The sequence below is a fragment of the Ixodes scapularis genome, unplaced genomic scaffold (genome assembly GCF_016920785.2).
Source record: "Ixodes scapularis isolate PalLabHiFi unplaced genomic scaffold, ASM1692078v2 PGA_scaffold6__148_contigs__length_123643588, whole genome shotgun sequence".
In the NCBI taxonomy this organism is placed as follows: Eukaryota; Metazoa; Arthropoda; class Arachnida; order Ixodida; family Ixodidae; genus Ixodes; species Ixodes scapularis.
The window spans coordinates 117,555,443-117,579,619 of record NW_024609881.1 but is presented as its reverse complement, the minus strand read 5'-3'; the positions used below and the strand labels follow the sequence as shown (position 1 = coordinate 117,579,619).

The 24,177-nt window shown below is 45.6% G+C and overlaps 1 protein-coding gene across 1 annotated transcript in view; it reads right to left on the bottom strand.

Annotated features, from left to right (window-relative positions):
• Window positions 1-24,177, bottom strand: part of LOC8033411 (AP-5 complex subunit zeta-1) — a 33,281-nt gene that overhangs the window by 5,182 nt on the left and 3,922 nt on the right. The window contains exons 3-16 of the mRNA XM_042286125.1: window positions 23,792-23,838; window positions 23,340-23,437; window positions 20,568-20,771; window positions 18,113-18,268; window positions 17,578-17,615; window positions 16,496-16,652; window positions 15,549-15,733; window positions 15,012-15,095; window positions 12,659-12,837; window positions 10,112-10,198; window positions 9,898-10,020; window positions 7,462-7,594; window positions 3,910-4,089; window positions 2,319-2,464 (exon numbers count right to left, since the gene is read on the bottom strand). Of these exons, the coding sequence (XP_042142059.1) occupies window positions 2,319-2,464; window positions 3,910-4,089; window positions 7,462-7,594; window positions 9,898-10,020; window positions 10,112-10,198; window positions 12,659-12,837; window positions 15,012-15,095; window positions 15,549-15,733; window positions 16,496-16,652; window positions 17,578-17,615; window positions 18,113-18,268; window positions 20,568-20,771; window positions 23,340-23,437; window positions 23,792-23,838 (1,817 nt within the window). The remainder of the gene's footprint in view (window positions 1-2,318; window positions 2,465-3,909; window positions 4,090-7,461; window positions 7,595-9,897; window positions 10,021-10,111; window positions 10,199-12,658; window positions 12,838-15,011; window positions 15,096-15,548; window positions 15,734-16,495; window positions 16,653-17,577; window positions 17,616-18,112; window positions 18,269-20,567; window positions 20,772-23,339; window positions 23,438-23,791; window positions 23,839-24,177) is intronic.

The window sequence follows — 24,177 nt, the reverse complement described above, 5'->3', positions numbered from 1 at the left end:
GTAATTGAGCACTATAAAAAACAATGAGCTTTCTTGTAGCTGCATCAGCAAATTTTAACTATATTTTATGAACAATTATTAAGATGTGACATAATAAAAGATGCACAATTGACAAAAATATACTTCCGAGTTACTTTTTTTTTATTAGCCTTCAGCACTTGATGCTAACCTCGCATCTTATTCAACCATCTCCATCACTACCATCACCTCATCACTGTCATCCTTATCACAAAATTTCACTGCTTTTTATCTTCAACTTTGGACAGTCAGTTTGCAGGTGTGATTCAGCAACTTCAACAGGTTATAGGCTGCCCATGCTGATCTGCACTCCACACCAAACTGTGTTGTGCTGCCATCATTTTTATTGTCCCTGCATCATCATGAAGGTTTACTGCCAATTTCTTTCCAATAAATGCACAATCTTCAAAACTGCCAGTTTGAGAACTTGGGCCAAATGCTCTCACTGTGTGAGTGGTCCTTTCAGGGGGGCACTCTTTCAAGTGTGGTGCTTGGAACGAGTCTGTGAATGGTGTGCTTACTGCGTTCTCATTAGTGGTGCCTCCATTCCTGTTCGATGACATCATAGACGTGTCATGCCGTTGCACACTGAGACCTTTGCAGAGGCAGAGCAGACGAGGTGGGTATGGCAAACACCTATTCTGCTGTTGCTGTTTGGTGTATAGACCAACACACGGCCCTGACGTCACGCAGATGCGGCGGCGCTGTCGACGGCACTGCGCATGCGCAGACGCTTCACCCTCCCGAATTTGGTTTCTGCGCACGCGCAGTGCCCAAATCTTGTGTGGGCGAACGCGAGCTTGTTTGTAAACAGCGTATTGGTCTATAGGATAAACATGTGCAAATAGTGGATTTTGAGTTTGAAGCGAATTCAAAGCCAAAAGTGGTTTTGGCTGAATATTTTTTAATTGAATATCAAATAGTTCCTCCAAGTCTTTCACTACGGTGCATCATGCTTAAATGAAAATTCAGCTGAACTCCTGAAGGTTGATAAAAGAAACTTCCACTTGTTCACCACTGGGCTCAGATAACTTTATTATAACTTCATTTGTGAACTGTTAAAGTGAACGACAGATTTGTCGCAGCTATTCTCACCTAGGAGAATTATAAATCTTTTTTGCTATATACGTACAGGGAGTTTCTAGCTGAGAAATGAGAACTGTGTTTCTTGGCCTGGGTAAATAAATTGTGTATCACAGAAAGCTCAAACTTTGTGAGGATGTGAAGCTGGCAGTTGGGATAGAACACAAAAGTTTGAGAGCATGGCATTACCTGGATCAAAAGATGATTGAGAAGAACCAAATATCTCTATGAGCCGACATTCGCCTAAGCCTAATATGATTAAAACACGAAATGACATAAGGGAAGCTAGCATGTAGCATCTATTTCAGTGGAAAAAAAAACTTCTCAACAAGAAAGAGGATATTGATATTTCTTTCTTGCTGACACGTTTCTTTCACTGAAATAGATATTACAGGCACCCAAAGTGTCATTTTTTGTTTTAACGATGTTAGGCTTAGCTGGACTTCAGCTCGTAGAGAAATTTCGTATTTTCTCAATTATCTTTTGATTCAGGTGACGTCATGTTCTCACACTTTCGCCTTCAACCCCAACCGCTAGCGTCGCATTCTCACAAAGTTCGAGCTTTCTGCAATGCTTAGTTTATTCACCCAAGCCGAAAAACACGGTTCTCGTTTCTCGGAAACTCACTATGTATTCTTTCTTCTATTTCAAATTTGACAAAGAAAAAAAACGAATAATAAAGCAGGAACGATGAACGCGGGCTGTCGAGACATCGCTGTCCAACATATTTTTGCATAATCGCGACAGGTAAGCCCCATTCAGTGCTTCTCAATGACCACCTGTGCAGTGCGGGGAAGTAATACCTACAGAACCTGCGAGCCTCATGGGTATTGCTTCCTCGCAGTGCACAGGTGATCGGTGAGAGCGCACTCAACGGAACTAGCCCGACAGAATCAACACTTTTAGAAGTGCTATGAATGTAGCAGTTCACCTCAAAGCGAATATCAAATAGCACATTATTCTAAACTACTATTCGAATATTCGCACAACGCTAGTAGAGGGCACTAAACATGTCAGTCAAAGTTGCATTCCAGGCACCAAACTTCCAAGTGAGGCGCTCACACTTGCTTGTGCCACACTTGCAGGGCACTCCTTCCAAAAGCTCCTGAGCTCGCAAGTTCTGAAAATGGCGGATCGAAGACAGCCCTATCTTTCCTGGAATGGTCTGATGACTTTCCAAATGGCAAGCTGCCGACAGAGATCTGCATTACACTCACCCGGAGCTCTCGAGGACCGCCCTCAGCTCGGCGACCCTGCGCTCCAGAACGGCCCTAGGCCCCGAACACTCTGTCCCGCACACTTGGCCGGTCTTGGACAGGCAGAGCAAAGCCCTAGGCACCAGGTCTTGAGAGCGCACGGCTAGCTACGGGAGTCAAAAGAGGCAAAGGAACCACACCTTCTCGCTGATCACACACACACTACCATAAAATCCCGTAAGAGCACGCAACCAAAATAAAAACTTGGAGGTCTTTTAAGCTTCGCCCCCAAGAGTGGAACGCGGTAGAGTTATCGAGCCCCAATCGCATGGCCTAGGCAGCAGTGTGTCTCATTCACAACTGAAAGGTCGTGGGTTTGAACCCCGCCCTAAATTCTTCACATTTTTCTTTCAGGCAAATGAATTACTTTATAAAAAAACATCATTTTCAAATCAAAAGCACTGCATGTCACGTTTTTTAATCACTTTCATTCCACACGTGAGCATTACGGGCCGTTTGAAATTCCCGCACGAGGTCATGTTGCTGTGATGTCATGATTTTATCGACCAACCAGGATCTGCGTCACGCCACTGGCACCGGCTCTTCTGCCACTCGAGCTCAACGCTGTCGCGTTAAAATATAAATGGTGAAAAATATTTGGTGGGTGATCTCTGGGGACGACACAGCAAACGTTTATCAAAAATGACGGATAAACGCCAGGGCACCCGCTATCAACCACATGACCCGGGAAAAAAGTGACCCCACTGATCGCAGATGCAGCAGATTAGCGTTTCCCGTTGCGATAAACTCGCACGCCACGGGAACTGATATCATTTGCAGACTGCGGGCAAAAAACACGGAAACCAGCTGCAAACTTGCTTGTCAGACGTACCGATACTGCAGATTGCGCGATTGATGTTACTCCTGTCGAACGTCGCGTGACATCCGACGAGAATCGAGGGTTGTGCGATGTTTCTGAATTTTTATGTTATGAATAATTAGCCAATAAAACGGGACGGGCGATCTCTCGGGGGAGGGTGTTCATTAAGAATTTTACGCCATATTCCCTTTCACCCTACGTCGGATGCCACGAGCCATCACAGCCAGTCCAGAGCTGCAAACATATTACTTGACTATGAGCCCCACGTGTCGCTGGTCCCCACCCAAAGGCCATGTGACACTCATACGGTACATATTGAATAGGCTCCGATGGCTCACAGCATAGGTTTCCTATAAATTTTTGAACGAAAAAACATACGAGAGTTTTTGGGTATGTGCTGTACCTTTTTTTAGGAAACAAGAAAGCATAGAAGGCACCATTCCAAGTGTAGCAATTCTTACTCAATGACAATAAGTATAGGGTACAATTCTTCTGACGCAGTGATACACTGACTCACGCTCTCAATCTTCTAAAACAGTGTCGAACGCAAAATTACCTATTTTGGACGACGTTTACTTTGATGGAACATTTACTCATATTCCATTTTTCTCAAACGTGTGTCTAATGCAAAATTACTTGAAAGGAAATTTACAATGAAGGAAGAATCGCTAATGCTCTTGAGTAAGCGGCGAAACCAGTTACTCTGACTCTTTACGAACAGGAGACACTTACTTTGCTGAGGCTAGTGATGAGGACACAAAGCAGCCTGAGTCGGCGCTCCCGCTGCAGCAGGGTGGGAGAACCCAACATCTCAAACGCGACGCACTCAAGCACCTCGAAGTAGTCCGTGATCACCCGCGGGGTGAACAGCGAGCTCTCATTGGGTGAAGCAAACTCCCCTACAGCCCACACCTGGTACGAAGACAACGGAAAGACAAAGGTTGGTTATGAAGAGACCACCGAGTCTTGGCTTCAAAAGCAGGTAGATGCATGACCTCAATCTTCAGCAAGATCTTCCTAAGCCCCTCCTCTCCTAAATTGCAAAGAAAACTAAGCCAACACCTTCTAGAAAAAAAAAAAAAAAGAAAAAGCTCGAGGTACACCTAAGCATTTCTTACGAGTTCTGAATGCGAAAGCATGCAAGCCGCTCGTCCGCTCCCTTTGTCGTCTGCTCGTCCGCTCCCTTTTCGTTTGCTGCGTACCAGCGCTCGCGTGCTTCAGGATCTCAGAGGCCATGGCGCAGCGGCCAATGGGAGCCCCGTCGACGCGCGCCAGCCAATGGAACCGAAGGCGCGCGGAAACTATCTGCCGTTTTCGCGCTGCCAACTGATGACGTCAGCTCGCTCCATAAGACCAGTTAATGCTTTCGCATTAAAAATTGTAGTGCTGGTTTGGCTACGCCACCCACAGGAGGCCAGCATGGGGCATAGATACGGCAAGAGTGCTGCGTCACCATATCAGCTAGGATTCGTGCTCCCAGTCATTTCCTAAACAGAGTAATTCTTTTTTCTTTCATTTTGAGGTTTTTAATAAAAAATATTTTCGTTTTTAGTTGTTTCAGACTACAACCCTAAATGGATAAGCAGACAAAAAAAAAAATCAAGGTCAAGCCGGATGGCCCCAGCAGGAAAATGGGCAAAAGTCACAGTAGACTTTGGAGCTTTGAACCCCTGAACTAGGGAGCACAAAAGAGGAAGCGGAGCCGACACACGGATGACAATGGGGATAGAACCGTCGGAACAAGATGAAACTTAGACTAAGTTTTATCCTGCTCTGATGGTTACCTCCTCATGTTACTTTGTGTGTCCTCGTTTAGGGTTGCTCTCCCTCTATTGACTTAGTTCATCGCGCTGACCCTCCAATTCCCGAAACTATATCACCATAGTTTTTGAACAGACGTTAAAATAGTTGCACAAAAAATAAAACCCAAAAACGAAGCAGCACACCGACATTTTCCCAATAAATATAACGGATAGATTTTCAAACCTAAATTAGCAGAAAGATTTTTTCGGTGTTGCGCGACAGCGCAACGTGATGTGACACTATGACGTCGCACAACACCACGTCACTTGACAATGTGATGTGACACAACACCCCGACGTCGTGCTCTATGCAGGTATTTTCCCAACAGATTTAATGGATAAATTTTATCACTTAACTCAGCTAAGAAATCTTCCCGGTGTCATGTGACTGTGCAGCGTCACATGACAATATGATGTCGCGCCACACTACGACGTCACCTGACAATACGACGTGGCGCGACATTGTGATGTCATTATGGCATCATGTCACCAGACAATGGGATGTGACATGACACCGTGGTGTCACCATGGCATCGCGTGAGACTGACATCACGTGCCATGGCAACCCTACACGGAATACACTTGAGTATCCACTGCAAAACTTCATTCAAATAGCTATGATGTGGAGCACAGGCTTTCAAACCTTTCAATCTCGAGGAATCCCCATCTCTCTTGAGTGACGTCCAAGGAACCCTTCCCAGTCCCGGGCACTGACACGGTAAAGCAGTGCCAAAGCCTACAGGCCCTCCAATAAATAATTAACATACTAGAAAATGATTGGCTCATAGTTGTGCATCAATGGATAGCTGAGATCAGCTAAAATGGAGCTTAAACAGAAAAAAACGCTTTACATGGGGGTGGGGATGCTCGAGGAAATTTGGGAGATTAGGAAACTTCTGAAGGTACTCTGGAGAACAGTTGAAGGTGCTCTGGGGATCCTCTGGTTCCCCAGAACTTACTGTATTTACATAATCATAGGTCGACCTATTTTTCAATTTTTGCAAATCTGAACTGGGGGGGGGGAGGGGGGGGGAGACTTAAAATCAAAACCAAAGTACCTACCACCAACAAAGACGAACAATCACATTATCAAGAACACATTGGCTTGTTACGAGTTCAGCCATCTGTACCTGTGGCATATTGCCATTCTGTGTGCTCGGGCTGATATCCGTGCACTGGCCCCGATTTGCAAATCACGATCATGCTGATTGCGATTCGCAAATCAACCTGAATGCACGGCTGTGAGTGGCGTGCAGTACACCGGGAGTGGAGGCACTTGATGTAAGAGCCACACCGGAACAGCCGCTGGAACAGCCTCACACCCCACTGCTTGTTTTCGTGCAATGCACGGTCACATGTGGGTGGCACTCAGTTGGTTGAACGGCGTATTAGCAAACGCTTAGTTTTCATCGAAAGACACTTTAGCCAATGGTCGACCTATGCGAAGCAGAGTTTACGGGTGGACCAAATCGGTTAACATTTTTGCAATGAGCCGCCGCAGACTGTCGCTTCGATACAGCGTGAATGCCATGGGGGAGTTAACAGAGCCCCAGTAATTCGCTAAAACGTCGGTTCGCTCAAATGACCGCTGTTCACTAAAACGTCAGTCGCAATTGTGTGATATAAACCCGGTTACACATTGTTTTATAAAGTGTCGAGATCGTGCGACCGTGCTGAAGTGCCAACTATGTTTCTCTGTATTGACAAACGTGATCTGGGCACTTTAGGTTTTCGAGACTCGTTAACGGCCGTTCTTCATCCAAAGCAACCAACAGCTGCGCTACTGGACGAAAGTTCGACCTGTCAAAGAGAGTGGTGCGCCAGTGGCGTCTGCAACGACGTAGGATTTTTAACTGAGACAGCAAATGAAGGGGCTTCCACGGGCTAAAATGCGGATACGTCTGGATGCTTTCCATCGTTAGAAGTCTGCCTTGCAACGTACGTCTCAGAAGCACGCAATCAATTCCTACCCATGAAGTGCGACGCGATCACCGAGCAAGCACGGAAGATGAGGTTGGTGATGTCGTTTACGAAGTGCAAGATTTCGTCGGGCGATGCCGACGACGCGTTTTCGGAGCGTAGCAGCGATGATGACGGGAACGACAACGTCAGTACAGACGAAAGACAGAGTGAGAACGACACCGAGGAGTTTCAGTTTTCTCGCCTCCAGCGCGCACTTCCTAACTTGGATAGCGCTTCGGCATCTGGTGCGCTTCGCGCGCAAATGTGCAGCTGAAGCACGCCAGAAGGCGTCGAGCACACGTTGGAGGCCAGGCATTCGAATGAGGTGCCCTACCGTTCTCCCATGTTCACCCTACAATGCACCTTAAACTTTTTTTTTTTTTTTCGTTTTGCTGACATGCAATGTGTGGGGGTCGACTTACAGTCGTGTAAATATGGTAGTTTGAAAACCCGTGAGGTAGAAGTCGCACGACCTGAAATAGCAAAGTACACCCAGCAAAGGAAACGTGGATCCACTGACCAGGTTGGTAAAGAAGTCCGGGGCTGTCTCGTAGCTCGCCGTGTGGCTCAGGAAGTCGACAAGCTCGGACGACAGGAGAAACGTCATCTCGGGAAACCTCCGAAACAGCTTGGGCAACACGTCTGCAAGGGCTCTGCACAGCAAAGTGAGACAGGGAAGTGCTGTAGGACACAGCCCCAAGTGGCCTTTCTGGGAACCCAAGAGTTCCCCGGAGTAACCCATAAAAAACCTCCAGGGTTACCCTAGAGTAACCCTAGAGTAATACTTGAGTAAGGCCAAAAACTCCCCAGGGTTACCCTTGAGTAACACTAGAGTAACCCTGGAGAACTTCCTACAGCAAACTAGGATTACTCTAGGGTCACCCTGGAGTTCCTTAGAGTTATAGACCGTTTTATCGTGGGTAGCGCCATTTTGAGGGCGAGAGAGAAAAAGGGAAAGGGCTACCGGCGCTTTCCCCCTTTCTGATTGTGTAGAAAGAGTGAAAGTCCCGGATGAGAGGCATGGCCGGTGTTGGGTGTCTGCTGTGCCCCAACTTCTTTCGCGCCTTTCTTTTCTGTTTTAGACTCGCAAACTTAATTAGAGCCACGGGTTTCGATGGCAACAGTCCGCCGGTCATCGGGACACTATTGCTCGGTCATAGGGTGCACGAATAACGACAGAAAGCGTCGAATACCGCCCAAGAACCTCGTAGCTTGCATGGAATTCGGCAAGGCACGTGCTGCTGCAATGTTTCGAAGCTCCACCGCTTTCCGCGTGACTGGAAATGGTTAACCATTCATAAATTTTTGCTTGCAATAGGCCCCTTTCAACGCAGCCGTTTTTAGTAATGAACTAGCGATACACGAACCGGGAACCTCAATTAACTTTTGTAAACACCCGGAGCTGCTACAGATCGTTTTGCTGCGCTGCTTTTTTCTTGCGTGTCCGTGTTCTCATATTTCATTGTGGATGAACGACGAAGACGTTCTAGATGTGCTTATATCGAACCGCAGAAAGCGTCAAAGCAGCCACGAATTATTTTACTATTTGATGCAACATTTTGAGCACTAACCTCCAATTTCTACCACTGACACGTTCGCTGCCGCTGTTCCCCCCGTTGGCGCACTGGCGGATGCCATGACTCGAACAAAGAAACGTACACACTGGGCTCGAAGACGCAGATCGCAACACACGAGTCGTACCCTGGAGCGACTATCCAGCGCTTCAAAGCGCCCAATCAACGGAAACAACCCAAACAACCCACCAGCGGCACTCCAAGGAGCGCTTTTGCCGGCTCTCTGGTATCGCACAGGGGATCGCTATTCAGGAAAACCGATAGAACTACCTTTCCAACAATTTCTAGCCTCAGCCGGCGGCGAAAATAAGCCTTCAACTAAGTGTTGTAAATTATGAAATCGAGTGAGTCACCACTGCAAATTATCAATATTAAGATAAATTCAGTTACAAAATTTTACAAGCTGAAGCAGCAATTATCACGAGAATACTGTCACGGACCTTGCGAGCGTACCCCATGTTCATCGGCGGTACAGCGTTCGGTGCGCGCTTCATTTACAAGATGTTCCGAGCACAGTCGATAGGATGGCGTTTAGGAAACGTCTTTTCGGTTTACGGACGCAATCCACTGCCGCCGAGACCGGGGTCAGCCGCTCTCGCCTTGCCGGATTCATTGCAAGCTACATAGGTCCTCGGACAGTATTCGACGCTTTCTGTCGTTATTCCTGCACCCTATGACCGAGCAATGGTGTCCCGATGACCGGGGAACTGTTGCTATCGAAGCCCGTTACTCTAATTAAGTTTGCGAGTTCAAAACAGAAAAGAAAGCGCGAACGAAGTTGGGGCACAGCAGACACCCAACACCGGCCAAGCCTCTCATCCGGGACTTTTTACTCTTTCTACACAATCAGAAAGGGGGAAAGCGCCGGTAGCCCTTTCCCCTTTTCTCTCTCGCCCTCTTTCAGTAAAACGGTCTATACTGGTGAGCTCCCCAGGGTTTCTCTAGGGAACTCCTCACAGTACCCTAGGCGGTTACGCTGGGGTACTATCTAGAGTAACTCTGGATCACTCTAAGGAACTCCAGAATACAAACTCAATTAAAAGGATCTGAGCAACCACCTTCTTTCAGAGGAAAAGGTTCTCCAGCTTAAGTGTGTCTTAAGCATTGCAAAGCATGTGCTCAGCCCGTACTTTCACACAACAAACAGGCGTGGACTGTGTGTAAGCATATAGCTGAGCATCCCTGAGGTAGGATCATGACAGTGACATCTCTCTACGTTGATGTTGTGAACGCAGGTTGATGTGAATACCTAGTGCAACAAGAGTAATAGCAATAATGCCGCACACGAATCGCAGCAGTTAAGTAAAGCAGTCATACTTGATTCGAGTTAAAACTGATTAACAAGAAAAATAGTGACAAATATAAATGACAAGAAAACTCACTTGCGCAGACGTTCGCAGTATCCCCGCGACCCGAAGCAGACGGAGAGCCTTTCCAACATGGCGGGCAAAAGACGCGCTGCCAACTCAGCATCCGCATGATGCACAAACGTGGCGAAGAAGCAACTGCATACCAAAATTAACACCTTACAAACTTACAAAACGATGGCTAATGCAAAGCTAAATAAAAATATAATGGCAACCATGGACACTGTACCTGAGGAGCTGGGGGCCATGTTCCGAACAGCGGACCACTCTCGGATGAGTTGCCAAGTCAGCGACAAGGACGTGGAACCTCGCAATCCTGTCAAAACAAAACAAACATAATTTCTGCCATCGCTCTTTTTGCTTATACCTAAACGGTTGAAAGTCCCCTTGAATTCAGCATGAAATGCGGGCAAAGTTGAGAACAATTGATAGTGCCCTGTGGTAGAGGCTTTCCCACTCAGCATGCCTGCACAATGGGAAAGCCACCTCACTCTAATCACATGCCATTGTGCTGGTTTCTTCTCGTGGCATTGCTGCACTGCGAAAAAGCTGTGCTGTGGGAGAGGTGCAGTGCAGAAAAGGCACACTGCAGTCACACTGCGCTGAGGAAAAACATACTCTTTGCTCTAAATGTTGGCATATTGCTTGTTTGAAGATGGAAGTCTTTCTATTACAACTTCCTTGGCACCTTTTGAAGCAAAAACTAATCTAGTTAAATCACAGACATATGACTGATACATTATCTTTCTACTAATAACAATTATCAACCCTGTGCATTAGCTAAAGAAATGCACATTTCTTGATTGTCTTTAGTTGATTAATATTGCTAGCAGCCCAACTAGGATGGTAGAAGTGTACTTATAAATTATACTATAGAGCCAAGTTATATCACTTCCCTTTTCTTCTTATTGAAACCAAACTTCTTAACAATTAAATCAACTTGCAAACAGGTTTCTGCTGAATCATCAAATAATAAAGTAGTTTAAAAAATATAAGCTCATTACTTTCACTAAATAAATCTTACGTTTCTCAATGTCAATTTTTGTAGAGGGAAAACAAATGAGTGTTTAACAGTGCATACATTTAAGAAAACACGACATGTGCATGTCCTTACCCCCATGAAGCATGTGTCACCAAAATACCAGGAGAACACCCTGGTACCGATAAATAAAGGAAACGAAATAAGGGGTGGGATTTTTCTGAGAGAGGAAGCAACCGTGCAGATTGTTCAGTCGGGAGATGTGCTCTGAATCAACAAGAAATAAAGCCATGGAGAAATATTTCTTTACTCCTTGTCTCTGAATCCTTGTCCTTGTCCTCCTTAACTCCTTTAATAAGAAAATGGGTTTTTTTCTCATTCTCAAGGACAAGAGCTGTTCCCAAGGAGAGAAAGTGTTTGTCAAGGATTAGGAGTGCTCACTCCATGTCCCCGAATAAGAAAAACTCATGTTTTTCTCATTCAAGGACAGCTGCAATTCAGGGTCCTTCAGTCTTCCATGATTTTCGTCAAACCGACTGGGGGGGTTACTTTTCAGGGTGTATCAGTACATACCCTACTTATGCAATACAGTTAAACCCGTTTATATCGAACTCGCAAAAAATGTCTACCAGTTCGATATAGCGGGTAATTCGATATAAAAGTTTTAATAAATTTGACTCTCAAAAATCCACTTTCTGCTGACATATTTCACAATGAAATAGTCTTGCATCTTCTGCTGCTTTTTATTCATTGCATTCGTTATAACGATATTTCTCTACGCTATCAATGGACTCCAAAATACTGAGGCAGCTGCCTTCTATATTCGCGCATTAGTGCCGAACTGTGCCGAGAGCACGGAGCACGTCCGAGCAGGAGCACCTTCTCCTGCAGATTGCCGTCTTGCTCTGCAAGTTGGCTTTCCCCTAAGGCAGGCGGCTGCATTGGGGGAAAGCCAGCTTGCAGAGCAAAGCGGCGCTTTTGGCAGTTCGATATACCGGTAGCGGCTGCTATTTTTGTTCGATGTAATCGTAGTTTTTGCTATATATTATCCCGAACATTACTGTGCACAAAAATTGTTTGGTATAAGGAATAATTCGATGTAAATTGGTTCGATATGTCCGGTTTGACTGTAGTTCATCAGAATTTCAACTAACAAATCAAGGTTCATTGATCACATTCTTGCTAAAGCTAATTCCATGTTAGGCTACACAAGACATAACTTCTCTTTAGCCCCGACTTTTCCTAAACTCTTTTTATTTAAATCTCTCGTTCACTCAAGATTAGACTATGTTGCTGCAATCTGGGGTACTGGTCAAACCACACTCACCTCTAGCCTAGTCACTTAAAAATCGTAGCGCTCGTTTTATACTTGACAGCTATCATCCTACAGCCGGTGTATCATCCATGAAAGGTAACCTCCCTTTGCCTTTTCCTCTGTTGTGCCGTAAAAACTCTGATCTATCTTTTCCACAAAATATCTTATACTAATTTTATGTTAAAAAATTAACTCCTCCCAACCCCTCTTACAGCTATTCACTAATCAATATTCATGAGTTCAAAATTGACATTCCTCGCTGTCAAACTTCAGCCTATAATGATTCCTTCATACCCAGAGCCCCGTCAAAGTGGGAACACCTGCTTGCATTATTAGTATCAATACCATCATCAGATTTATTTATAACTGCCGTTAATAATTATTTTTGTATAAGTGTACCGTGACTGTGTTTTACTAATATTTTGTCTATTTCAATGTGTTTAGTTGCCCACTCCCCTCTTTAAAGCAAAAGATGTACTTACCCGTCAAAGGTGTCTCCAATGCCACTCTCGTCCCTAAGGACAAACATCATGGAAGCCTGAAATTCCGGACTGAGACTGGAACGCCGCTTTTGCTGAACACTCTCCGAAGAGGATGACATCTCGGAGTCAATCACTAAGGCAGCAGTCAGCGTCGGAAGATCGACCAGGCTGTAGAAAACCTGCAACACCAAGGAGATGATTGACTACTAGTGGTACCAGCCTACAGTTGAACCTCTTTACAACGAACACAGATATAGTGTATTATCAGATATAGCAAACTAATCACGAAGTTTGGTTGGTCATGCTTTATTTGGATGGGAGTTCTAGTTATATAACGAAACCGTGAGATCTGATGCGCTATTGGTTATAGCGAAGCAATCCCTGCTTTTCTTGCATCACGAAATACTATGAAAGTTATACTGCAACGTAGAAAAAAGTACAAAAAGTAATTTCAAAACGAAAAATTCCGAAAGTTCAGATCGCCCGATGTGCAAAAATGCGCGTTTCGGGAGGTAGCGCCACCTATGGACCGAGCGAATAACGGTGGGGGAGCCGCTGCTGACCTTTATGCAAGGCATCAAGAATCAGTGCAGACTAAAGTCAATCACCAACCACGCCACTCGTAGCAGAGCTGCCAATGGCGATGAAGTGGAAAGCCGTCTCTCTGGAGACAAAATTTAAGGTTTTGAGGGTAGTGGACCAGCGTGAATGGTGTGCTGTATTAGCTGTGCACTCACGCACAGTTGTCTTGAAAAGCGCCGCACACTTGTTTTGGCTACATTGTGCTTGCTGATGCAGACGCTTCTACCCAAGTGTGACTTGACAGTTGCTGCCGAGCAAATTCTCGTCAGCAACAAACGCTTAGCTCCTCCCAAATCGAATATCAGGCAAAAAAGCTTGTTACATCGTGACTTCTGCTTGAAAGAAAAGCAGAAATTTTCATAACTTCTTAAATTGTCGGTTATGGTCCGGCAAACTGAGGCGATTGATTAATTTGCTCTATTACTGATTACTAAGAATTGTTTACACATTTAAAATAGCTCAGTGAGAAGCACAACACACATTATGCGCCATTTGGCCCCGCAAAATTAAACATACAAATGGTAGCAATTCATAGCACATGTATACCTCATTTTTTAGGACGATGATGTGTCGCCGACTTACTAGACATAAAACTTCTATCGGGAGAGGGACTCACACGTTTCGCGTCGACCGGGTGAATAAGCAGAGATTTAATTGAAACGCCTCCAGAAGTCAGCCACCTCTTCTTCCTTCCAGTTCTTTTGAGGAAAGGTTTGTTTACTGGTTCGCAAAATTCAAAAAGGAACCAACTTGGAATTAATAAGAGACCAGCACTCGCAGAACACATTGGAACCAACAGGATACACAGAGTCCCTTCCACTGAAGTGTTTACTACACACGAGAGAGGTTCTCGAATTTCTCTTATTTTATTTTCGATTTGATGAGACATTCCTTTCTTAGTTTTTTGTTCGAATCATAATAAAAAATACACCCTATTCGCCCTGGTAGATGATGTAGTAAGATAAAGCTATGAATATTCTGTCTTCGTCATGCAGCTTTTTCTAGTGTGGTAGCGGACAGCACACCATCACCCGAGCGCTTTGACACCTCAACACCAAAAATGTTTGTTAGCACGACTATGCATGGCCATGTGCAGTCTCAAAGTTTGGTCAAATGTCCTACTACAAGTACCACTTCACCATATAAACACCATGCATGTAACAGCCTTTGCCGCACGTCACACAAGCAGCGTATAAAGCGAGCGGACGAGCCGAGGGATCCAAGATCTGTGGATTCCGTCGCAGTCTGTCCTACCCATGACGTCACAAACGGTGATGATGATAGCTAGAGAACCACCCCCTGTAGTTCACACATGCCAACAAGACAAAATCTGCTCTAGTGGTAGGTTTTTTACCAAAATGTGTGCTTAGTAATAGCCCACATTGACAATCAGAAGTTCTACATTTTAACCATTTTAACCCTTTTTTACTTCATACTTTTCAAGCATTATTACAGGCAACAGATCCCACCTGCAACAGACCCAACATTAAAAAGGCGACGCTTTCAGTGTTGTCAGACCACCAAGCAATTTTGCATAAGGCCTACTGCAGTAATGAAAAAAGCATTTCTAGATATATAATATGCTCATTAAGGTTCAAAAGCAATCAAATGCTGATAGAAAACTAGGTCAACAAATAGGGGGAAAAGCAACCAAAGAAAAAACATAACCAAACAAGGTTTTAGACTTCTCAGCAACTACCCGACACCAACACACTTCATCACTTGGACCTTGTTACAATACGTGCTAGGAATTTCAAAAGCCTTACTCTACCTCAACGGATGTTTTGGCAGACATGAAGGCAGGAAGAATGTTCTCAAACTCCGCCTTGAAGTTCTGTGGGCTCCAGGCCAGTATCTGCACAAGCCAGTACCACCATAAAAAACAAATCACTCCGAACCAATCCACCCAAGAATTATATTAAATATAGGTATTAATATATATACACCTATAACACATATATAGACCTATAATATATATAGGTCTATAATACATACAGGGTTCTATTTCGGGAACCCAAACAAACAGAACATCAACTGACACAGTTTTTAGTAAAGAGATCTTTCTCGGCTCGAAAAACTTTTGACAATGTTATAAATGGCCATTTCTCACAGATGTTGCGTACATTTGATCTCTCAAATACCCCAAAACCTCTTTAGGGAAATGCAGTTCCAGGGTCACCTCATAGATGGTGCCAGCGTATGTTCTCTCGTCATACGAGATCACAAAAACTCGGCAATAACTTAACGAGAGTGTGGGAAAGACCCTTTAGTGCAAAACGGAGCGTAGTTTCAAAAAGGCACGACTTGCCTTGAGCAGCGCAGGGAAGTACTTCTCAAGGATGCTCGTGCCAGGTGTCGAGCACAGCTGCGCCAGATTGCCCTTGACGAATCGAACCACCTCCAGCGCTGTCGTGGTGCAGCAATGCGCCTGAGACACCACCCGCTCAAAGAACTGGGACAGCACTTCGTCGGTGTTGAATAACACCGCGGCACCTGCGTTGGACAGGCACACGTCTGCGACATCCAAATCGTCGCTCGCGAGCTCTCGAAATTCTGCACAAGGGTCAATGGCACTGGTCGTGAAATGTAAGCGATCCATTCGGAACTTTTGCTTATATCATGAAACGTATTAGTAGCCAAACTATAATCACTATGACAGGCTTCCACGGTGCAGTGATGTCTCAAAATTACAGGAGTACAGTACTCCTTACATGAGGGAATGCTTCTGCATTCCTACATGGAACGCACACACGCAGCGCATTTCTACAAGCAGCTTGCCCCGCTGTCCACGGCGCGAAGGACAGCGGGCCGCGCGCCCCTGCGGCGCAGGGTGACTGAAAGCAGAATATAGAACGTGTAATGTCTTAAAACTACAGGAGTACACTACTGCTTACGTGTAGGAATGTGGAAGCATTCCTACATGTGACCCAAGAGGGGGGAGATAGGGGCTGCCGAGCACACGCACCTTCTCCTTAGTTGTTCTTCAGTTGCTCGTTCGCGACTCAAACCAGCCAGTTCTCAATCGGCAGTTTTCGGGCGGAAAGAAAACGAATTTCGAGCCGCGAATTGTGTTCTGGGTAGTTTGGCTCTCATTAGTCATGCACAAATAATAACTTTGGCAAGCATAAATAACCTGTCAGTGCACCTTTAATGAAATGTAACTGTATATGGGGGTGTTTCACGAAAGGCCAAGCAAATTTTTCCTGAAAAAAGTATGCATAGCATAGCACTCCGGAGTGCCAAGAGAACACGCACCGTGATGAAGCAAGAACTGGAGCAGGGCGGTGCTGACCACGACGTGCGAGGTGAGGTAGCTTCCGGTTAGCCTCTGCATGGTCGGCGTCACCTCGGGCACCAAGGACGCATCCAGTTGGCAGACGAAGTCCAATGCGTGGACAGCTTCCACCAAGCACTGCAAGCGGCGACAATGACGAAAGTTTAGGCTGAAGCCATCTAATACAAGCTACGCTTCACAGCGACGACGTTTCGGCCATCTTGCTGCTTAGAATCGCTGTTGCCCGCTGCCTGAAACTTTGTCGGAAATTGCAGAAAACGCTTTTCGGTCCTTTAAGAATGTTAAAACGGTCTGAGATGGAGCGAGATGACGTTGCCTGAGCATTCCAACCGCACATTTAAAGATGCGGAACTCCTATTCTCGAATCGTAACTATGAGTCAGTTGCAGCCGCTCCGTACTCAGCAACAAAATGGCAGTACTACAAGCAAGACAGACGGGGAAAAGAGCATCAATATACTCTATGTGTAGCTTAAACTAAAATACCGAGCATCCACACATTCTACAATAAGCCCCCACCTCTCAATTTTTTAAGATTCGGAGAATACATGAATGACATACCTTTACATATTGTTGACCTAAGGAGCGCACATACCCCAGTTTTACACGATTATCTCCAAATTTTGGGTGGGCGCTTGCTCGGGATTTCACGGTATTCAGTGGCTTTATGCTAGGCTACAAAGATTTGGCTACAGTATTTTGGCTATAAACATCACGCTATAAACTGCCGAGTTTCGGTGTCAAGGTGAAGGCCAAAGTGCAGTGCCAGATTCACAAAGATCAAGTCAGAAACTTCCTAACAGAATCTGGAATGAAGCATGAATTTCAGAATCAGCTCTGTACTACATAACATTTATTTCAGAAAACAATTTCAAAGAAAACACTGCGATCATACTCTTAATCTTAAACCTCTAACAGAACCAGGCTGCTATTTTAGAGGACAGACTCAGGTAGAACAAATTTTGCACGGTATTACATTAAGGATTTTTAATGCAGAGAAACTCGCCTCAAGCCCAGCCTAGGGTCAGAGAAAGTAAAACTTACGCAATGCTGCATCTCCAAGTCCTCAACAGTCAGGGGTTCTGCACGAGAATGGTCACACTACAAATCCATATATTGGCAGACAGCGTAGGTTCACGAAAATAATTCTCCAAACAATTCCCGGGAGTTCTTCAGGCACCCAAATTCCTCTTTGCTCTCCCTGCAAGCTTGTGAACTGTCCACATACAAAAATGCTGGAGGTACCATCCCAACTTTCACAAAACTGGCCACAAGGGACACAGTCTAGTACCCTCATCACATGGGCACCCTATACCACAGTCCCACTGCCTACAGTTCCACTAAAACACACCCTATACTTTTGGACAACTATTTCAGAAGAGTGTGCATGTACAGCTTTGATGGGCACTCGAGATGCACATGTGCAAGTGCGTTGTAGCTTTGACAGCAGGGACAGCCAGAGATTGCTGTCCCTGCATACTATAGTGTGGTAACCGTGACTTAGCGTAACTGCAGTTACGTAACTGGGACATAACAGCACAAATGGGGCACGGTTCATGGATGTTGGTCTTTTGCTTACTAGTGTATGTCTGCTGGATGACGTACAGGCAGTACTTCTTTGCAGACACCAGCAGGCTCTCCTCAACGTGCTGGTGCTTCAGGGCCTTCCTCAGCCAGGCGCAGAGCACGGAGAAGGCGGCAATGTTCAGCGACTGGTCAGCCGTGTTGAACTTGGCTGCAACCAAGCAAAGAAGAAACAAGATGGATTGCCAAATAGAATCTGTGTTTTGTTACAACCATGTTGTACCATTAGACCCTTTTTCAAAATTCAATCTGTTAACTTTGGTCACTATCATCGTGCGACTATCACTATCAGCGGCCGGAGTGGCAACGGGAGGACACTTGCTTGACAATGAAGGTGAAGAAGAGGCGACTGGAGGTGCTGTCGCAGAAGCAACGATAGGGGGGAAGCAAGGTGGAATGTGCGCAAGTTACCCAACCGCAGACACAGACGGAAGAGACAGCAAAAGGGGAATAGCAGAGGCGACCACTGGCTAGATCCAGAATCGAAAGTTTTGTGATTACCCGCTACAAAGGTGAAGCCAAAAAAAGAGTAAATAATCGGTGTATGGCATCTGCGCCCAACTAATGGTGGCCTTCTTGAGGCTGATGAACGAATAAGTTGCTGTATGAGGCATCTACGTTCAAAACGTAAGTACAACACAACGCACAAATTAGATACAACGGCTGCATTAGCGTTTATTTCAGAGTGTGATCCAATCAATCGCTTGGCACAAGTTTGGCTCTAAAGCCTTTTGATGGTGAAAATTTAATCAAGGGATTAAGGGTCGCCGCTTTGTACTGGTCACTTCTTGTTCACACCATCAAAGCTTAAACAGATACGCCTCGCAAGTGAGCTCATTTTCGTCTTCTGCGCATGAGAGAGGAAGTAGTGGTGACGTCAGAACGCCGAGCCCTGATTGGCTGATGGCGACCCCCTATCTCAGCGTCGTCTGCTCCTTTGCAACGTCGTCTGCTCGCAACATCGTCTGCGTCTGTCTTACCTTTCGTGCGACTTTCGGAAGTGCAGGTCTTTACGAGCGAGCTCGACTTCGCCTTTCAGAGAGGGCAGACGAAATAACTCGAGCGGTACGTTGTTTTTGTCTAACAACTAGCAGACGCCCATCAAGGAGGGAAGTCAAAGGACTCACTGGCGGGGTGTCCCGAAGTGCCGAGGTTTGTTTGCTAAGAAGCGAGAGTGAGGGTGGCTAGTGTCCGCAAGTTCTTTCCCAAATACTTTTTCCCTCCTTTCGTGTGCGGCGAGACCCCTCATTCTTTAACGGCGTCGGCGGGTTGGCGCAGTTAACGTCGTCTGCTTTACGTCTGCGAGTCAAAGCGATGGCTGTTTTACCTTCCCTGCGTCTGTCGGAGATTCACCGCTTTTTCACCGGCGAGACTCACCGTTGCCTCGGGAAACAAGGAGATAACAAGAGGAAGAAATTGACCTCTTAATCTAAAACTGAGGTCAGCGGTCAAAGTGTAATACGGGAAGAGTTCACAAGGGTCGCGCGGGCATATTCCATTCAGCATACCAGCCGGTCGTGGTCAGACGGTCGCCGAGTCGCGGAGTGCCTGCTAGGCCTAACTGCCGTGCTCGCTTGGTCGCGTTCGGTGGAATCTTGGCCGTTGGAGCTTTTCCCGGGTGTTTGTGGATCCAGCGTTCTTGTTCGTCGTGGTCTGTTTCAAGTACTTTTTACTTTTTTTTCTTGCTGCTTGAAGTCGGGACGCGTGAGAAGCGTACGTAGAAAAATAAACGTCCGTGGGTCGTCGCAACCGCGACGCTGTCGGCCATGCTGATTTGATCGTAAGAAGTGCTAAGACAGCTTCGGAGCTGTCGTAGGATTTCGTCGTAACCTGCGCAAAACTTGCGAAAATTTTGTTTCGTGAATACGAATTTGTTCTTAAATTATGTCTTACGCACATTTTTGGCGCAAGATTGTTTAGTGAATCTGGCCTCTGCACTTCCGAAAGTCGCAGGAAAGGTAAGACAGACGCAGACGACGTTGCGAGCAGACGACGTTGCAAAGGAGCAGACGACGCTCAGATAGGGGTGTCGCGATCAGCCAATCGGGGCTCGGCGTTCTGACGTCACCGCTACCCCCTGCGCAAGAAGCAGACGAACTTGCCCTCCGCATTGAGAAAGAATTACAAGGTGATCGAAGAATGAATTTTCACCTGTTTTTTACGTGAGAAGATGACAGTGCCCGATGGAATACAGCTTCATGACCGCCATTACTTTCTCGAAAGTGAAACTGCTTTTTGTCCACTATATATAGCACTGAATTTTCAAAAGGGTCTATTTTTCCTGTCATATTGCACCGGATAAAGCACCACTACATAAAAACACTAACTGGATACAAAAGAGGTCCTCAAAGCCAGACTGGGGGCATGAAGAAATCCAAGTCTGGATAGAGCACTTGGCACCTTTTGGAACTTATTCAAGCCAGAGCACAAAATACAGGCGATAAACTTACCACAGCTGAGCACGGTGAAGGTCTCCTTAGAGACAACACCGTCAAGCTCCGTGATTGGCTGCGGATTGTCGGAGCGCCTGAACCTGGACTGAGCGGTTGGGCCCATTGGGCACAGCAAGGAGACGTTGAGAAGCCGCGGCGAGGAGAACAGCGAACAGTCAAGCAGCCAGCTGCCCATCTGCTTCAGCACTCGCTGCGTGTCTGCTGGAAAAGACAACGTTGCAACGACGTTGTGGAAATGTCGTCGAAGAAGAGCGAGTTAGTCATAGTGTTTACTGGTCTCCACTACGGGTAAAAATGTGTAAATCTTTGTTGTTGTTTTTTTATTTTGAAAAGACAGGGGGTGTTTCTTTTTTGCTTTTCTAACAGCTACAATCTAATCAGCAAAATTATCTGCTTCAAATATTGACGTGAGAGTAGCATACATGATTTAGAGAATGAAAACCATAGTTTTCAGTATTTTAATCACACAAAAGCCAAGTTCTGCTTTTACTGTACCATTTTCAAAAGTAAGCGCCATCTGGTGGCAGCCACAGAACCTTTAACGAGTCTGTACCAATCTTGGTGGTAGAGGCATTAGTACTTCCCCAGAATCCTGCAGTCTGAACTTCACGAGTCGGAAGTGGTGCTTATATACCCTTACAGAAATGTATGGTCATGCAGATACCACATAGCTCTACGTGAGTGGACATTTTTTTCTGAGGAGCTCTTGACTGGTGGCTTACGTCCGAACTAGCATTGTCGTCAGGACTCGTCCATCGCAACGCTAACTGCCGTTATCACCTGCACCTGTGTCACTGCACTCTGATTGAAAGGGGGAGAAGATTCTAGAAACGACAAATGATAATGGCAGTTTGCGTTGATGGGCTCCCCCCATCTGCTCCAGATGGACAAGTCTTGACGTCAGCGCTAGTTCGAACAAAAGCCACCAGTCAAGCGCTCCTCAGAAAAAATACCCGCTCGCATGCAGTTATTTAGTATTTCCGCACGACTGTACCTTCCGCTGCCCCTTCTATATGCTTACACAGACATTCAAATTCAACATCAGTCTTTCTATGCAGCAATGACCGTGCCAAGCTCGACTCTGAAAAAGGTTGCTAGAGAGACTTTTGAAAGGTGTTCATTGTCAGGTGACAAACTTTCCATTCTTGCTTTGTTCCTTCTCTCACTCATTCACCCCTAAAACTTTCAACCCTTGAAAAAATGAAAACGCAGGCAAGTTGGTGAATGGCTCCATACTACATCAAGCCGAGACAAGGCAAAAGTAAAATATTCCCTTCCCTCTCGAAGCATAGATTGCAGAAAACCACGTCCTCTTTTCTATTTCGCCTCTACCATCCTCGCAGTTACGAAAAGAAAGCAGCAGGTCTAGACTGCAGAAAGCCTCAAAACGAAAGGTATTATAAACTGTTGCAGGCTGAGTAAGGCAGGACAAGCCTACCTCGCAAGGCATTCTACTTGTCATGATTGGCATGTTCCTCCTCTCCACTCGCTGTCTTCCCAGCGCTCGCTCTGCTAAAGTTGAAAGAGTAAAGGGTTTTATGGGACATGCCTGTCTCTCTTTTCTCAACCTGCAACAAGCTATAGGTAAGGAATAATACAAAGTTAAAGGGACCATGAAGGCAATTGAATTTGTTTTTTTAAAAAGAAGGTGTTTTCGGAAGCATTGGGGTCCTGGCATGCCACACAATTTTATCTAGAACGTTGTGACTCTTATTTCTGTACCTGCAAATAAATTTGCGAAACCGAAACAAACATTCAGATTTCTTCCCTTTTTCGCCTCTGGAAAGAGAAGTGACGTCAGGGAGCACTGTCGGCATCGGTAGGATTTAGTGCGCACTCAGTGTGGTTCCCGTGGTTCGCTCTAGTGCACGGCAGTCTGTGAAGAAAACCTGGAAGAAATTTAATGGACGACAACGCCGCGCTCGCAAACGAGTTTGAGCTCCCGTTCAGCGACCTCACGCCGACTGAACGGGAGATGCTGCTAAGGACGCAGAACTTTGGATTGGCGCTTTACGAGGGCGCCCCAGACCTACCACCAACTACTCGGTCGCCGCCTCAGAGCGACTCCCCGCCCCACTCGCCGTCGCCCGATCGACCGCACGTCTTTAGCCGACCTTTTGCGCAACCTACTACTGCACATAAATGCGGCATGATTGGAGAGACACCAGTTCGCAAAGCGAACACGAGGCGACGCACGAAACCAAAACCAAAAGTCCGCCGCCCCCAGCGCTCGTACCTTTTTCTTTTTTTTTTTTTTGTCCATGGTTGCTCAATGCTTGTTACGCGCCCGAGGTAGCAGTGCGGGATGCGTTCAACCAGTGACAAACGGAGGGATCGCTTCAGATTATGCTTTTATACACGGTATGAAACCTATTATTTCCCAACTACAACTTCAAAAGATTATCCAACGTTCAAATAAAACTTTTTCATCACATCTCACCACCGAAATTGAAACCAAGAGCGCGTCTATCGTTTGAACCAATCGCCAGACGAGGAGCCCGTTGTCGTCACGCTTCGACGGCGCACTTTAGTTCACCTTTCTGCCACCGCCTCGGTGGGGTCTCAGGCATCGTTCCCGGCGCTATTATTACTGCGCCTGTTTGCTCGATTGGTGCGGCACCCAAACTTCTGTTCGGGCTAGAACTTGGTCAACAGTATCTGAGACGTGCCCGACATCCATTTCAATCGTCGAATAAAACTTCGATACTGCCTTCATGATCCCTTTAAGACCGCTGAGCCATCAAAGATTGTGGATCTACAAAGACTCACCCAATGAAAACAAACTTTCGTCTGCTTCGATCACCTGTGTCAGGTACAGCAAGACCTCCCGCTTGCAGTCACAACCGACAGAACTGTCTTCTAGAGCACTAGAAATAGAAAGTTCAGTGAAACATAAAAAGAGAAGATAAGATTACCTTCATTTGATTGGTTCCACTACTTACATCTATCTGATTGTGTCTATGAGTTGAGCAAAGTTTGACCACAACCAGTGCATGCTACTATCAACTGAACTGAAGAGTTCAAACATGGACTACGATAACTGCAAATAAATATAAATTGCAAATGGTCAATTGAACTTTCCATACTATCTAACAGCAGTGCCCGAATAAAATGTAATTTGTGCAGCTTTATAGGCATTTGTTGGTACTAGTCTCAAACCAGAAATCTTGTCTATAAAAGGGATCACCATAGGATATAAATAAGTAGAAGGACAGTCATACCTCAAAAGTTTGTTCAGGATGGCCCTGAAGTGAAGACTGTCAGTGCCCTGAAAAGTAAATGTTTAAATGCTTTTAATTATTTCCTTACAATACTATAATTTGCATTAAGCTGCTCATATAAATGGAGGTAAATGCTTGATGAGAGTGTTGAAGTGGGCGAGTTGCTAATAGCTTAACATGACAGCAATAACTGCTACAAAAAATTAGGACAAAGAAAAGTACACTTGTGACAGGATTTTTTTTTTCTTTCCTTTTTAAGTAATAAATTTTAGTTGCAAGTACAGTTGTCCTGTTGCAAGTGTTCCTTTCGCTGTCCTCGATTTTCGTAGCTGTTATTTCTATCATGTCATGTGCTTCACAATTGAAAGAGCAGGTAACCAGAAAGA